Source organism: Lipotes vexillifer, unplaced genomic scaffold (genome assembly GCF_000442215.2).
Source record: "Lipotes vexillifer unplaced genomic scaffold, Lipotes_vexillifer_v1.1 scaffold647, whole genome shotgun sequence".
Lineage (NCBI taxonomy): Eukaryota > Metazoa > Chordata > Mammalia > Artiodactyla > Lipotidae > Lipotes > Lipotes vexillifer.
The window spans coordinates 1,300,161-1,317,460 of NW_006793865.1; the positions used below are offsets into that span (position 1 = coordinate 1,300,161).

Below are 17,300 nucleotides of genomic sequence, written 5' to 3' on the forward strand. Positions count from 1 at the left end.
GGGAGAAAGAACTTTAAGCAAGGACATTAGGAGAAAGAAGAGGGAGAATTTGAGTTGGGACTTTAAAAAATAAGCATAAGATTATGTTAAACATAAGATTTTGATAGAGAGTGTGAAAGACATTGTAGTTGGGGAGGTAACTTGAACAAAGTAACGCAAGTTACAAAGTGCAAGAGGTACAGCTGGGAGGTGGAAATAGAAAAGTAGAAAAAAGGGGGATTTTTTTCCTCTTTCTCTCTCTCCTTCTCCCTCTCCTTCCCCTTTTGTTTTCTTCTTTCCTTCCTTCCCTCCCTCTTTTTTTTTTTTTTTTTTTTTTTGCCTGAAGCAAAAGATTCGTTTATCTGCGTAAGTGATTAATGGTTTGCTTTAAGTCGTCTGTAATCCAGAGCCTGATGCTTACTCCTTACTAGTTAGATTCCTTGTTATTCTCAAACAGGAGAATGAAGAGGCAGTGGTGGAGATTTCAATTTGAGGAAGTCAAAAGGTGTCTGTGTTCTCGTGTGTGGAAAGAAGGAGGAAGTGTGCATGTCTTGCATTTTTAAAGTGGCAATTTTCGTATTTTGACCCCATGCCTCTGATCCTAATACGTTCCCTTACCATTTTATGTAGTATATTTTATAAAAATAAAAAAGAAACACCCAAGTTCTTTTAAGTACTCATTGCTACATTACAGAACACTTGTGCTGTAACCGTGCAAGGTTTGTCAGAGTGTACTTGATGGGTTCACTGTGCTTTTGCAGTATTCCTCCAACATGACTTAACTGGAAATTCCAGAGGCATTTACGCTCCTTATGTGAAGCCCTGTGATTTGTATTAATGAACTCTAGACCTGAAATGTTCCTGTTTGTCATAATGATCTTGCCCCTTTCCTAACTATATTCCTCATGAGTTAATTCTTGTCTTAGTTTGTCTCCAGTAAAACATCTGACATCCAGAGCTATGTCTTGGTGTCAGCTCAGAGAGCCACCGGTCATCTACGAGACAGCCCCAGGTAAATTTGTGTTGTTCGGGGAATTTGATATTGATGGTGTTTGTATGGTGGAAACGATCTCTACACTTCAACAGTGGGATTTTGCAATCAACAGGGTAAAATCTAAGTTCCAAACAAGGTGTATTTGTCTTGCCACAGATTTAGCAGGGATCTCTTAGGCTTATTCTGCGTCTCCTTTTTTTCCAGAGCATTTTGTCAAGGCCCTGCCAGAATACCACGTGGTGGCTCCTGTCCGAGTCGACGCAAGTGGGCACTTTCTATCTTATGGCTTGCACCATCCTGTCACCAGCAGCAGGAGGAAGAGAGATTTGGATGGCCCAGAGGACCGGGTGTACTATAGTATTTCCCATGAGGAGAAGGACCTGTTTTTTAACTTGACGGTCAATCAGGGATTACTTTCCAAAAGTTACATCGTGGAGAGGAGATATGGGAACCTCTCCCATGTGAAGATGGAGGCTTCCTCGGGTCCCCCCTGCCATCTCAGGGGCACAGTTCTGCAGCAAGGTACCAGGGTTGGGACTGCAGCCCTCAGTGCCTGCCATGGACTGGTGAGTCCCCTTACTTCTCTGCCCTCAGTCCCTGACTGTCGTGGCCTGCACACCCACTGCCAGTGGGTTCGTAGATGCATTTAACGCATAGGAATTGAGCACTTGTGATGTGCATGGTCCGGGCTTCCAAACAGGCTGGGGAGAAGATGCATAAAATTAAAATCAGTCTGGGTGGTACGGGGAATAAGGACATTGAGGGTCCAGGAAGAACTTCAACCAGGAATATCAGGGCAAGGAGAGGAGGGGATCGGAGTTGGGTCTTCAACCTCTGAGGCAGCTCTGAGCGTGCTGGTGACTAACTGGCTGGCCAGCCCCTTCTGAGTTAGGAGAACCTGGATCTGGACTGGGTGGCCAGCCCCTTCTGAGTGTGAGGCTTACAGATGGGATGGTGATGGCAGCAGCTGCTATGATCTAATTGTTGACTGTGGGTAGTTTATAATCAGATTTCATGTGGGCCCTTGGGCTGTCAGTTGATTCCTTTGTGCCTCCGTTTTCTCCTCTGTAAAATGGAGATAATGATAGCACCCAACTCACAGAGCAGGGGTTGGCAAACTACAGCCCACAGGCCAAATCTGGACCACTTCTTGTTTCTATAAATAAAACTTTATTGAAACACAGATATGCCCATGTGTTTATATTGTCTGCGGCTGCTTTTGAGCTACAACAGCAGAGCTGAGTGGTCAGGATAGAGACCGTATGGGGCCACGAGACCCCAGATATTTGCCATCCGGTCTTTGCAGAAAAAGTTTGCTGACCCCTGTAATAGAGTACTGTGAGAATTAAATGAATTCATATATATATAAATCTTAGAAGAGTATTTAGTAAATAATAGATACTCAATGAATATTGGCTGCTATTATTATTATTTATACTTCTAATATGCCAGGCACTGGAATGTGTGGCTTATTATGCGATTTATGCACATTATCCTCTCTACAATGTCCCTCCACCCCGCCACCAGTTTAGCTATGTTTTAACAGATGATGCAGTTTGGAGATGTTGAATATCTTTACTGTGCTCTTGTTAATTTGAGCCCGAGTCTTTCAACTGTTCTGTGCTGCCTCTCAAAATGTGACCAAGCTTGTTTTTCAAAATTTAAACCTTAAAAAAAAGTGGTCCCTTTGTTCCCCCTCACTTCTAGCAGTGACAACAGTGACAGCCCCACTGGCAGCTGCATGGCGAGCAATGCCTAGGACTTATGTTGAGGTTTGGTCATGCTGGAGTAGGGGGCAGGCACCAGCACTAACCAGGGATACTTAGGGACTGACTGCGGGCGGAAAGCCTCCGGAGTCCTGGGGACAGTTGTGGCAGAGACTTGGGCATCGGCCTTGGCACCTGTACCTGGGCTTTTTTTTTTTTAATAGAAATTTATTTATTTATTTATTTGTTTGTTTGTTTGTTTATTTTTGGCTGTGTTGGGTCTTTGTTGCTGCACGTGGGCTTTCTCTAGTTGTGACAAGCGGGGGCTCCTCTTTGTTGCGGTGCTTGGGCTTCTCATTGCGGTGGCTTCTTTTGTTGTGGAGCATGAGCTCTAGGCATGTGGGCTTCAGTAGTTGTGGCACATGGGCTCAGTAGTTGTGGCTCGCGGGCTCTAGAGCACAGGCTCAGTAGTTGTGGCTCATTGGCTTAGTTGCTCCGCGGCATGTGGGATCTTCCTGGACCAGGGTTCAAACCCGTGTCCCCTGTGTTGGCAGGTGGATCCTTAACCACTGTGCCACCAGGGAAGTCTGACCGGGGTTGTTTTGCCAGGCAAACCCTCTAGTGGCATTCACATTCCTACAGGAAGTGCTCATCTCAAATCTTCCCATCCTTACTGCTAGTTTGATGGGAATCCTGCTCTTCATAATTTAAGAGTCTGTTTATCCTGCACCTGTCTAATTTGGCTTTGCTTGAAAACTGTGGGAAAATTAATGTAAAACATTGTACATCAGTTTAAAGGTACCAAGAAAGTTCAATATTCTGAAGGACCTCTGGGGATGAATCGTTTTGTACGATAAGTGGAAAGTCTTGCTTTGCCTCCTTTTGGTAAATCTAGATTTTCATATGTAGCTATTTATCATTTCATAAATGACACAAAATAAAAAAAAGATGCCCTATTCTTTTCTTCTTCTCCCAGGGTCTCATACAGTGCTTGGTTGAACCAGCGGATATCTCCTGGCTCCATGGTCCTAATCCTCTGGGTTTCCTCTGGGTTCATATCACATTTTCCCTTTGCAATTTCTGCTTTCATTTCTATGAGACAACCCTGGAAGCATCAGTGTCACCTGATCCTCTATGACTAGGGTAACAGAAGAAAGAGCCCTTGTTCTAGAAGGACAGGCACATAGGAGTGAAGTGATCCACAAAACAAACATGCAAAAGCCACACTACTCCAGAGAACACTGATGGGGGAACCCACATATAGTCATTAACCATTAACCATTCATAAACTGTTATCGTGTTCATAAAATCCTAGAAAGTTTGAATGCCATTGCCTTTCTGTGGCCTAGAGCAGTTTGGTCTGTGACTTCACAGAATTAACATCACCTGGGATTTCATTAAAAAGGCAAATTCATGAGCTCCACTTCAGAACCAGTGCATCAGAATCTCTGGGGGTGGGCAGAAACCTATGTGAGTGTGTTTTAACAGCTTTACTGAGATATAATTCACATACATACAATTTACCCACTTAAAGTATACAATCCAATGGCTTTAAATATATTCACAGGGTTGTGCAGCCATCACCACAATAGATTTTAGAACATTCTCATTAGCCCCCAAAGAAACCCTTTAGCAGTCACTCTCCAATCCTCCCATCTCCCCTCCTCCTTGGGAGCCTCAAATCTACTTTTGGTGTCTGTTAACTGCTTTCTTTGAAACCTTTGATTTAATGACCTCTTCAGGAGATTCTGATGCTCCCTAAAGGCCTGAACTAGGGCAGTCATTCTTAACCCAGGCTGAACATTAGATCAACCAAGGCTTTTTTTAAAATTGAAATATAGTTGATTTACAATACTGTGTTAATTTCAGATGTACAGCAAAGTGATTCAGTTTTATATATATATATATATATATATATATATATATATTTCAGATTATTTTTCATTATAGGTTATTACAAGTTACTGAACAGTTATTCCCTGTGCTGTATAGTAGTACCTAAGGAGCTTTAAAAAAGTACCCATGCCACAACCCCATCTTCCAGATGCTCTGATTTGACAGGTCAGTGGGGGTGGACCCCAGGCATCAGTATTTTTAAAAGCTCTCTCGGAGATTCCGATGTGCATTAGGTGTTGCCAATCACTGGATTAGTGCGAGTGGGTATTAATTAGCAGTATTAGCCAATATTGCTCTAAAGTAGCCGCTCACCCCAGGTGATTCTAGCGTGCAGCGAGGGTTGAGGACCATTGCCCTCAATTTCTCCCTACTTCCATCTTGTTTTCTCTAAGGGAAATTGCATACTGTTTAGCATGATTCCAGGCTTGAGAATAGAATATTGGGAGCTTTGCAATTTCTAATGGCCCCAGAGAGCTGCAAGATCCATCATGTGGCCATTTTCAGATTCAGATTTCTGATTCATGCTAAGCACAGGAGCACAAAGAAATGAATGTGAACTAATAGACTTATGTGGTGGCCAAGATGATGAAAAGTTTTAGATCTAAATCACTGAATGATGTTTTTCCAGGAGAACCAGTCCGCTGGGATTATTTTGGATCTTTTCACACATAATTGGACAATTAATGGATGATTATAAAAAAAGCACCAAAAGCCAAGTGAGTTTCTTTTGTGAGCACACAATTTGGCTGGCTTCAAGCTCATTTGCTCATGTGCCATCATTTCACAGTGCTCATCTACAGTGCTTCTAGTCAAAAGGTAGTGGTTGAACTTGCATCTGATTTCTCCTGGCCAGTTGTCTAGGGCCTGATCTCCAGGATATTTATTTTCCTTTTCACCCAGGGACGACCCCACACTCAGATTCACAGGATGGCAGGCTTAGGGTATGCTGCCTCTAAGCCTCCCAGCACTCCTAGGGACAGAGGTGGCATTGGGGAAGGCTTTCTGAGGCAGGAAACCCTCTTGTGTGGAGCAGGACATTTGCTTCTTGTTCGTATGGCTCGGGGCTGGCATATTCTTTGCTTCAGATGGGGTCATCCTAATGTTGGAGGCTGTGTTCTCTTGGAGTTTTCTATAATTTGAGGTTCATCTAGTCTCCCTTGGAGAAGGCTCAGATGGTTACAAACTGAAGACCCAAGAAAGGTCACCCATGACAAGATGTGGGATGACCTCCTTCCTCCAGCTAATATCCTCTCACACGGCTCTGGTACCCATCCTCTTGGAAGCTGCTTTCAGACCGGGTCAGTCCCCATCTGAAAGTTGGCTCAGCAACTTCCTCTCTGTCATCTTCACCATTTTCACCATCTTTTCCCCTCAACACTTTTATAAACTTTGAAGTTATGGTATTTGTTTCCTTTGAACAGTTTAGTTGATTTGTTTTATTCTATGTTCTTTGATAGAGAAACTGTATTCTTTAATCAATTAGATTCAGAATTCATCCGCAGTGGGAGTTGTTACCTGTGAGAACCCTGGGGTGGTGCTGGATTTGCTGTTATCAAGGGCCCTACAGGATGTGTTGCAGGCTAGTTTGCCGTTCATATTTCAGTTTAGATTTCTGGACTGGGAGGATAGTGCAAGATGTTAGACTCCACACTTACGTGTGATACAGGATTGGGGTTCTGCCTCTTCATGGAGTACCCCACTTCCACCAAGGGGCTTGGGCTAGGCACACACTATCTAGACTGCATATTTGAGTCAGTAAAAAATTATTTTTAATTTTTACTCACAGTCAGGCACAGTATTTCTCAGCTCAGTCTTTATTAAAGTGAATACAGTTCTTGGCTCCATCCTAAACCCTAGCCTCAATTCCAGGCCCTGCTGAGGAGTTGAAGGCTGACCCCTAATCTGAATAGCAGTTATTCAACTTCAACTCCTACTCAACTCTCTTTTGCTTTCCCTTTGGGCCTATTGAGATTTCCTGTCTTGTTTCAAGCTCAACTATGGATTAAAATTTTGAAAAGGTGTTATTTTTAGTTTTTTTAGAGTTAAACTTTTTATCTTGAGATAGTTGTAGTTTCATATGCCATTGTAAGAACCTATACAGAGAGGTCCCCTTCCCCCTCAATGGTAACATCTTGCAAAATTACTATATAATATCATAGACAGGATCTGACATTGATACAGTCAAGATACCCAACATTACCATCAAAACAATCACTCATGTTGTCCTTTTAGGCACACTCATTTCCTTCCTGCCTCCATTCTCTTCTTATGTTTCCATTTTATATTTAAGTTCATGATCATTTTGAGTTAATTTTTGTTTAAAGTGTGAGACTTAGGTAAAGGTTCATTCCCTTTCTTCCTCCCTCCCTCCCTCCCTCCCTCCCTTCCATCCTTCCTTCCTTCCTCCTTTTTCTTCTCATTTTTTTGCCTGTGGATGTCTGATTGCTCTAGCACCATATTTTAAAAGGCTACCTTCGCTCTATTGAACTGCTTCTGCACTTGTCAAAAATCAGTTGGACATATTTCTGTGAGTCTATTTCTGAGTTTTATGTTCTAGTCTATCAATAGAATTTTCATTCCTATGGCTTCATTACTATTGCTTTAAAATCAGTATTGAAATCAAGTAGACTGATCGCTCCCATTTTATTCTTCTTTTTCAGAATTGTTTTAGTAATTCTAACTTCTTTTCCTTTCCATATAAATTTTAGAATAATCTGACGATAAAAAATTGCTGAGTTTTTTTTGACAGGAATTATATTAAACCTATATATTAATTTGGGGAAATTGACATTTACTACGTTAGTCTTCCAATCCATGCACATGGTAGGTCTCTTCCAGTTCTGCCTATGACACCTATCTAGATTGACTGGTGGAACTGGAAGGTCCACGATGTTTGGTCCTCCCTCTTTCCTAAGGTGAGAGTTATATAGCCTTCTGAGGAGGAATTCTAAATCCCACTCTGATGGCATTTCTCACAGGAAATATTCCAGCCCATCACCCTTATAATATCACCCACTGGGTGGGCTGTCTTTGTGGGGCAGCAGACCTACCCAACCAATGGGGAAGTTAGTGTGGGTAGAGAATGAGTCTCTTAAATATACTCCAACAGTTGCCTTTTTTTCCCCCTGGGTCAGATAATTTATTTGGGAAAAAAATATAGTGAACCATTTTTGCAAATTTGTTCCCCTGGTTTGTTCAGTCATAATAATTCTTGAAATATTCTGTTTTGGAAAGTTTCCTGATTCTAAAGTAGTCTGGTAGAATGATAGCAATTTCTTCTGTGCTGAGCCTCACTGTCTCCCCATCACGCAAAGACGGGGGCTGGTGGGATGACCACATTTTATTCATAGGTGAGATTTGGCTCATCGATTTAGGGCATGCTTGGAGAAGAGTGTCCTGGTGTAACATAAGTTTCTATGCCTCAGTAGTATGATCTATGATTTCTTTTCAGTCTGAAGGACTTCAGTGCCCTTTTAATTTGACTGCCTTTTTATAAGCTTTTAAATGTGCAACCTATCTGGAAAGTTGTGGCAAGAACCTTCTTTTTAGTGACTGTTTTCATTCCAACATGCCCTTTGCAATCTATCTGTCTATCTATCTATCTATCTATCATCATTATATCTATCAGTCTAATCATCTAATTATTTGTCTGTCTATCTATCATCTATATCCCCTATCTCTATCTCTGTATATGTATGTGACTAACTGCTACATTTGTATATCTAACTCTGACATTTCTTGGAACTTCAACTGTCTATTTGCCATTTCCACATGCCTAAGAGGAATCTCAAATTTAACATGTTCAAAGCAACACCCTCAATTCCCTGCTCCCACACTCTTCCCCATTGCTGTACATGGTAACTCCATTCTCCCTGTTGCCCAGGTCAAAAACCCATGGAATTGTTCTATCATTGACTCATCTCTTTTTCTCACACTCTGTATCTATTCTTATCAGCAAGTCCTATCAGCTCTTCATTCAAAATATCAATATATTCAGAATTTACCACTCTTGTCACTTCCACAGCTAACCCCCTAGTCCAGAAATTCTCAGCAGGGCTGGTTGTGCCCGCCAAGTGACATTTGGCAATGTCTGGAGACATTTTGGGTTGTCACCACTGGGGGAGGGGGGGATTGCGTCTGGCATCTAGTGAGGCCAAGGATGCTACTAAACTTCCTATAATGCACAGAACAGCCCCACAACAAAGGATTATATGGTCCAAAATGTCAATTGTTCCGAGGCTGAGAAACCGTGTCCTAGTCCTAGTCACCATTCTCTCTCCTCTGGACCATTGCATTGACCTCCCAAGTGGCTCCTCTGCTTCCTCCCTTAACTCCCTACAAGCTATTACTCACAGAGTGACAAGACTGGACTTCTAAACACACTTATAGAGCAGTGCATTCTTCTTTTTTAAGTCCACGATGGTTGGTCCTCCCTCCCTCAAGAAAATCCAGATAACTTGCCATGGCTTCCAAAGCTCCCTCTGATCTGGGGGTCCCACCTCCCTGCACCCCTCTCCCACCATGTTGCCCTCCTGCAGAGTCCTCTAGCCACACTGACCTTCTCTCTGTTTTTCAAAGTATCAGGCACACTCTGGCTTCATTGTCTTTGCATGGATGGTTTCCTCTGCCTACAACACTCTTCCCTCGGATTTCTACATAGCTGCTCCTTGTTCTGTCTTTCAGATCCCAGCTTGTGGTATTCCCTGACTACACAAAGTCTGCACTCCTCCGGTATTCTATCGCATTGCCTATTTTATTTTTTAAAGACCCTACAATACCTGATATTTTCTTCTCTTTTTTGCTTAACTTTTCTTCCTCTCACCCTGTCTTGTTTGCACATGTTAAACTATGTTTCATAATAAACATTCAGTAAATAGTAGTTGAATGGATGTGCTTATTTCAGTATTTATCCTTTATACTGCTCCAAGTTTCTGTAGACCCTCCCAGTCTGTGGCTTCACAATGAGATTATAGTTCCTCAGCTACCCAAGCAATGGCTTGAATGCCAGAATGCAGTCTGCTTAAATGTTCCCTGAGCCACTTCTGATGGGTTCCCAGGGTGCTGGCTCCCCATCATGGCTGGGTGATATTACCTCTGCTACAAGATCCTCCTGGGTCTATCACTCTACAAGCATGGTGACTGCCACCATCGTGTTGACTTTTTGGCAAGGGGACACTGCAGTCAACTTTGCTATTCTCTTCTGCGTCTCATTCAGGCCTTTCCTTAGTTCTGTAAAACACATCAGAGTCCAAAGTATAATTTTCAGCAAGATTTCTTTGAAGGTTTGCATGTAAAAGGAAGAGAAGTACGACACAAATAATAACCTAAAACTGCTACTCACCTTGGCTGTGCTTAGAGCCTAGGCTGAACTTCGAGAGCATCTCTAACCAAGCACTTGGGCTTTCGTTTTGTAGCAAGAATTGCCCTACAGCAATCTCCAGGGTAAGGGATGTACCTAAACATAGTTCTCTCCTGAGGCCTGGGCCCAATCATGAGGCCGCTGGGAAAGGGGGAAATTTCCCTAGCCTCAGGCCCATCTTTGTTTCTAGTTCTCCTTTCCAGGAGTTTCTTTCAAGGAATATCTACTTTCTTCAGAGGGATGCCCAACCTAAAGGTGCTGGGTCCCACCGGGCAGTTTTTGCGTTACAAACCCTACAAAGGTACCGCATCCAGGGGACCAGTTGGGGCTGGAATCCATCTCAGGCTCTGCCAGCCGAACCATGTCCTGGCTCCAGGAGGAAAAGGGGTATTTTTATAATCCCTTTGCTCAAAGAGGAGCATCTTTTTGTAATTTGTCTACTTAGATGCTGTGCCTTTTAAAATTTATCTGTCTGGAGGGGGCATCTGTTAAAATTTCATCTGCCTCGCCTGCAATTGCCCCCTCTTGCAATTTGCACAAATGTGTGCTACTGCAGTAGCCCTGGAGCCCCCTTCCCATAGGACTTGGCTCTGTGGCCCCCAAGTGACAATCACAGGAGAACACAACTCACCCAACCCAGTGTGTTCCCCAAAGCCTGAGGTATTCAGTTTCAAAAAACAGTGTGGAGAGATGGGGTGTGTGTGCATTAGTAACAGATCCTTTTCCACTGAGCTGCAGCAAGTCCTGACCGAGTGCCTTTCCCAGTCTCCCTTTTGCTTCAAGGTGAAGAACAAGTCTGTTCTATTTCCTGAAACTCCGGGGTCTTTGCTACTGATCTCTAGTGAACAACTGCTTGAGCTGGAACACAAGGGAGGGGGTCTTCTCAGGAAGAAACAATTATTGATACATAAAGGCAGTTTCTATAAATATGTGTAGAGAAAAAACATTGCTCCCATACAGATGCCCAAAACTGCAGTGAAACATTTCTGCTGAACTATATACCCAGGAGTCATGTTTGAAGGCATCCTTTTCTTTCTTTGCTTAGCCATCTTCACACTGAAGTGAATAGAATTTTAATCTTTGTCACCAGAACAAATGGAAGGGATACTCTGAAAAGAAGTTCAATCTTTGGATGCAGGACAGTATGGAACTTTGGAATCGTTTTCCAGCTTCTAACCAGCAAGGTATCAGTTTTTGCCAGGATGGGCTGTTACAATCATTTTAACAGTTTAAATTTTGTTAGGTTCCGATGTCCAAAAATGCAAGAATTAAGTGTTCTCTGCGTTTTGCCATGTGAATGCTACAAATGAGATTAGTGACATTTAGAAGTCTCTGCTTTATAATGGTGCCTCTATTGAGAGGGATATACTTTATGCCATATCACTCCCTCGAGTGCTGTTGAGTTCTTGGCTCAGATGGAAAGCCCTGCTGGTTCCTTTAACATACAATCAAAAAATGCAGCCGTTTCTGCCCTCCTGTGCTTGAACTCAGCTGAAGCTTGGGGTGATGTAGCTGAGGAATGAAACCCGCTGGCAGAGCTGTGTGGGAAAACTTTCTCAGCGTGGCTTCTTGCCTTGCTTCCCGATGTGGAACTTGGTGGCTTATTTGCAGAAAGCGCTCATTTGAGTTGCGAGGTGCCTGTGTGTCAGAGTTTGCTGTTCCTCGCCAGGGGGAGGGAAAAAAATGCTCTGTGTATCTCCTAACTCTGCTCGCAGGCCGAGGAATTCTCCGTGACCCCTGTCCTTTGGGGGTTGCCTGGTAAGACCCATGCTTACTCAGACATTAGACTTTGGAAAGGGGCCTCTAGCAGGCGGGAGATTCCTCTCCTCAGGCTCATAAATATGAGCATTTCGCCCCTGCCCCGCTTCTCTCCCTTTTTGTCTTTCTGCTTGTTTTTCAATTCATCAGGTTCATTTTGTGAGTTCCCAGCTTGAGAGATTGAAAGTGAGAGAGAGACCTGAAGAATCAGTAGCTCAAGAAGCACTGATTGTGGATCAGGGATCCTCCCTACGGTCCAGGAGAGGAATGACCCTCAGCTGTGATGGGAGATGAGCGGCGGGATGTTCTGTTTATTATCAGGCTAATTACTTGGCTTATGGGTCCACACAAGTGCAGCATAGAGACGTTACTCTTCTCTTCTCTGGAGACTTTACTTTGAATCTCATTTCTGTTTTCATTACAGAGACTGAAGATTAGGTGTCCAGAGTTTCTCACTAGATGTTCATATATTAATATTTCTCTTCTCTTTTGATCCAGCATGAATCATAGGTCAAGGGAGCTTAGATACTAGCTTTCAGAGAGATCTGGTTCTTTTCAAAAATGTCTCCATTGACTGACAGATGTTAATAAGAACGTTGAAAAATGAGAAAACAGGAGGCCTGGGCTTTAGGTTTTGTAATTGAAAATAATGTTTTAACTTGACTTTTGGAGATGATCTTTCAGGGTGATAGGACTGATTTAATTTTAACCACCATATAACCCATGTCGGAGAGACACAGCCAAGTCGGGGGAGATGGCATATTTTTCACATGGAGCAGTCCCACTGGATTTGGGAGTCACAGAAACTGAGTTCAAGTCCAAGCTCAATACTTACTAATGATGTAACCTTAGATGGGATCCTTTGCAACCCTTTTGGTCTCTTATTTGAGTGGACTGGGTCCTTGCAGCTAAATGTGTGGCCCATGGACCAACAGGATGAGCACCACCTGGGAGTCTGTTAGAAATGCAGGTTCTCAGATCCCACCCCTCTCATCTGCTGAATCAGAGCCTACATTTTAACAAGATCCCCATGGGATTTGTATGTGCATTAAGATTTGACAGGCACTGGCCCATCAAACCCAGCTTCCCTAATTCTCTTTGAGTTCAGTCTTTTACATATTTCATCCTCTTGGCAAATTGTTTGCTCAAATGCCTAATGATGCATAGAAGCAGTGGGCGGGGGATGCTGCTATTCTAATTGGTGTGGATGAGTGAAAGGATGGAAGAGAAATCTTAGATAACGTGACCCAGAAAAAGACTGAGAAGGTACATGCGACCTTGGGAGCCAAATAAGATGGCTTATAGTGGTCAGGTGTACCCACTGTCATCCTTTGCTGCTCTTCTGTCCTCTGCCGTGTTTTGTTATGTTAGAACCCGTGTCTTTGGCATGGCAGCTCTTACCAGGACAACTTCTGGTGGTTCTCAGGCTCTTTCATTCTCATCTCTCTGGTGCCTGTGCTAAGTAGCAATCTCTTGTTTCTGTGTCTTCATCTAAACTGTTGAGAAGAGACAAGCTTTCTGGGCCCTGGAAGGCTGGGAGAGACAATAACAACTGATACTATTTAGACTTTCATCCCCTTCCCAAAGGGATGGAGCCTTGTTGATGGTAAGTTTGGGTTAAGCATGAAGAGACCTTGATGTATATCAATATTCCCTTAAGAGATTATAAGTGTGGCATTTTCCAGAATGTTTGTGAAAGTCTAGGTATAAAAGGCAAAGCAAGAATGGGGCTCCCTTCTCAGCTCTGGGAGGACACTATCCATGCAGAGAGGGCCACTTACATCAGTGCACCCCCTAGACCACAGGGACAGGAGACACGGCCTCTGCTCCTGGGCCTGGCCACCTTACTTCCATTAAGTTCTATATCCTTGACTAAATACATTGGGGCCTTAGAGAAAGTGTGCATATGTTTCTCTTTCCATTTGTCTGTGACCATTTGTTAACACTACAGTTGTCCTGTTTGCCTTCTTCATAGATTATACCTGGTTATTTGCTTTTAAGGCTTTACAAGAAGTCAAAAACTGAAAATCTTCCTCTAAACAAACCCATTAGAAAATGAACTTTTGAGATTCCCCAGTGGTGTATGTTGCTGGATTTGTTGATTTCCCTGCTTGAGATAATCCAGGAGTTCACTTAAAAAGAGTGACTTTCCTACACCGGTGCTTCCTTCCAGACCCAGCTTCCTTGACTTCCAGACCACACATTCTCACTGCAATTCCTTCATGGTTCTGCAGTGAATTTCGCTGGGATGACAGTAAGCTATTCTGAGAAACAGATTTATCAGTTACAAAAGTTCATACTAAACGGTCCCATTTCATGTCATTGACTCTCCCCTTCACCAATCCACCCTCCCCTGACCACCCGCCACCCTGTTTACAGACAGATTTTTCTCTGGAAATTTTTTCCTCACTTGATTTCTGCTTTGGCCCCAAAGAATGAGTCACACAATTAAAAAGTGCACAGCTTCCAGTCTCTGACTGGGTCATCAGATAGCACTACTTTCCTTCCAAGCAGGCTTCCTTTCTTCTAGCAAATTAAAATTTTTTTTTTTTTTTTTGCTGTATGGGGGCCTCTCCCCTGTTGTGGCCTCTCCCACTACGGAGCACAGGCTCTGGATGCGCAGGCCCAGTGGCCACGGCTCACGGGCCCAGCTGCTCCGTGGCATGTGGGATCTTCCCGGACCAGGGCACGAACCCGCATCCCCTGCACCGGCAGGCAGACTCCCAACCACTGCGCCACCAGGGAAGCAAATTTTTTTTTTTTTAAGTTTACCACTGAACTTCTCTCTTTCCGATCCTCCAACATTCTCAGCTTATCTCTTAATGACCAATCTCCCGACCCTCCCCGGTTGTGAGTTTTCTGGGCTTTCTCTTTGGCTTTTCTTTCTCTTTCTTGCTTTTGCTGTATTTTAGTTATTTTTACAGTTTTTTAAAGCACATCTGCAGAAGGAACACATGAGGTTGAGCTATTAATTGAATAAGGCTTATTTAACTTCTAAAACTTATGTATATATTTAGCTTTGAAAATAATTTATATATTTTATATGTTTACATTATATATAATTTTAAATATATACATTTAACTCATATAACATACAACATAAGTCATTAAACTTATATAATTTATATAAATTTCTTACCTCTTTTCTAACCTCTACATAACTTGATAGAGAAAGAACATTGGAAATGAGCTGCTTATAGCAGAGTTTCCAGACAAATTGGTGTTTATTGCAGGTAGAGGAGCAGACTCTGTGTGTGTGTGTGTGTGTGTGTGTGTGTGTGTGTGTGTGTGTATTAGGAGTGGGGGGGAGGGAGATAGCTAATAGAGAATGTCTACAGAAAGCAGCTTTTATCTGAAGCTGTGGTTCAGAAGATGGATGAAATCAAAGAGACTGTTACAGCTGAAGATGTAAAACATCCTTGACCATCATTTGTTTGAAATTGCACTGGAGCAAAGGGCAATCTGATCTTGGAGGATGGATAGAAGGCACTCATCTAGTTTCTCTTCTGACTGGGTATTCTGTTCTCTCTAGATGGTTGTGATGGCATTTGCCTTGACAAATGAACAGGAAAGGATTTGAGATCTACTGATAAATGCTTTACATCCTTCCTCTGGAAATGATTCAGTCTTTTACTAGTTAATTCTGTTTCCATTCAACTGTTTTAATAAAGAGATGCAAGTTTGACAAGTGGGCTTTTCTTCCCTTTTAATTCAATCTCTAGTCCAGTCCACTATGATGTAGGTTTAAGAAGAGTATTTTATTAATCAAAAACATTGGACTTGGGGCTTCCCTGGTGGCGCAATGGTTGAGAGTCTGCCTGCTAATGCAGGGGACACGGGTTCGAGCCCTGGTCTGGGAAGATCCCACATGCTGCGGAGCAACTGGGCCCGTGAGCCACAACTACTGAGCCTGCGCGCCTGGAGCCTGTGCTCCGCAACAAGAGAGGCTGCGATAGTGAGAGGCCCGCGCACCGTGATGAAGAGTGGCCCCCGCTTGCCACAACTAGAGAAAGCCCTCGCACAGAAACGAAGACCCAACACAGCAAAAATAGATTAATTAATAAACTCCTAACCCCAACATCTTCAAAAAAAAAAAAAAGAAAAAGAATATATTAAAAAAAAACAAAAAACATTGGACTTGGAGTTGAAAAACCTGTACTTTATGTCTGACTGCTTGGCTCTCAGGAGCTCTGAGGCAAGTTCCTTAATTCCTCAAGCTCCCAGCTTCCTTGTCTGTGAAATGAAGGCTGAACAATTTCCATGATCTCATAGAACTCAGGACCACTGACCCTGTGACCAGTCTGTGGCCAAGGTACTTATGAACACTAACATACTATCGTTTACCATGCAGGGTCCATCCATGTTGTCCCAAATGGTAGGATTTCCTTCTTTTTAAAGGCTGAATATTATTCCATGGTGGTGGTGGTGTGTGTGTGTGCATGTATGTGTGTGTGTGTGTCTCTCTCTCTGTCTCTCTGTCTCTCTGTCTCTCTGTCTCTCTGTCTCTCTCTCTCTCTCTCTCTCTCTCTATATATATATATATATATATATATATATATATATATATCACATTTTCTTTGTCTATTATGCATTGATGAACATTTGGGTTATTTCCATGTTTTTGCTTTTGTGAATAATGCTGCAGTGCATGTGGGAGTGAAGATATCTCTTTGAGATCCTGATTTCATTCCTTTTGGATACCTACCCAGAAGTCTGATTGCTGGGTCATATGGTAGTTCTATTTTTAAGTTTTTTGAGGAATAGCCATACTATTTTCCAGAGCAGTGGTACCGTTTCCCATTCCCACCAACAGCGTATAAGTGTTCCAGTTTCTCCACATTCTCCCCAACCTTATTAGCTTTTTTATTTTGATAACAGCCATTCTGACAGGTGTGAGGTGATAGCTCATTGTGGTTTTGATTTGCATTTCCCTGATGATGAGTGATGTTGAACATCTTTTCATATACCTGTTGGCCGTTCGTATACTTCCTTTAAAGGTTAAAGGTTTAAAGACATCTCAATGTCTCTGTGGAGAACAGAAGTTGTATGTAAATTAGGCACCATGGAGTTCCCAGACCAGAGCTGGAGCCTTGTGGCATAGTAGGGCCAAGCTCTGAACTTGGAGCCAGAAGATCTGCATTTTAAGCCTGTGATTGTAGCTTGCTTCAAGGAGTTGGGTCTGACAGCTAGGTGCAGTAAGGGACCCCTTGACTATTCTCTATAGGTCCTCTGTGCATTTTGTCAATGTCCACCTTGGGAACATTCCACAAAGAATGCTTACATGGAGAAGTGCAAATAGCATCTTACTGCTACCATTAATAAATGTCCACAGTATCAGCATGATGTCATTGTACCTAGCTGTTGGTATTAGATATTAGATAACTAATTGTAACATATAATTCAGATGTTCATAAGTGCTATGAATGCTATAGGAACATATAAAAGGGGACGCAGTGAGGTCTGGGATTTTGGAGAAGGCTTCCATGAGAAGATAATTTTTAATCTGAGTTTGAAGGACAAATAGGAGAAAAAGGTGGAAGACAGCATTTCTGGAACATGTGTACAGGCCATGGGGCAGGAAGGAGCAAAGGAAGCCCCTTGGAGGAAC

General features: G+C 42.8%; 1 protein-coding gene across 1 annotated transcript in view; it reads left to right on the forward strand.

The window, feature by feature from the left end:
- The window catches only part of ADAMTS12 (ADAM metallopeptidase with thrombospondin type 1 motif 12), a 409,046-nt gene that overhangs the window by 21,637 nt on the left and 370,109 nt on the right, over positions 1 to 17,300 (forward strand). The window contains exon 2 of the mRNA XM_007466839.1: positions 1,178 to 1,539. Within this exon, the coding sequence (XP_007466901.1) occupies positions 1,178 to 1,539 (362 nt within the window). The remainder of the gene's footprint in view (positions 1 to 1,177; positions 1,540 to 17,300) is intronic.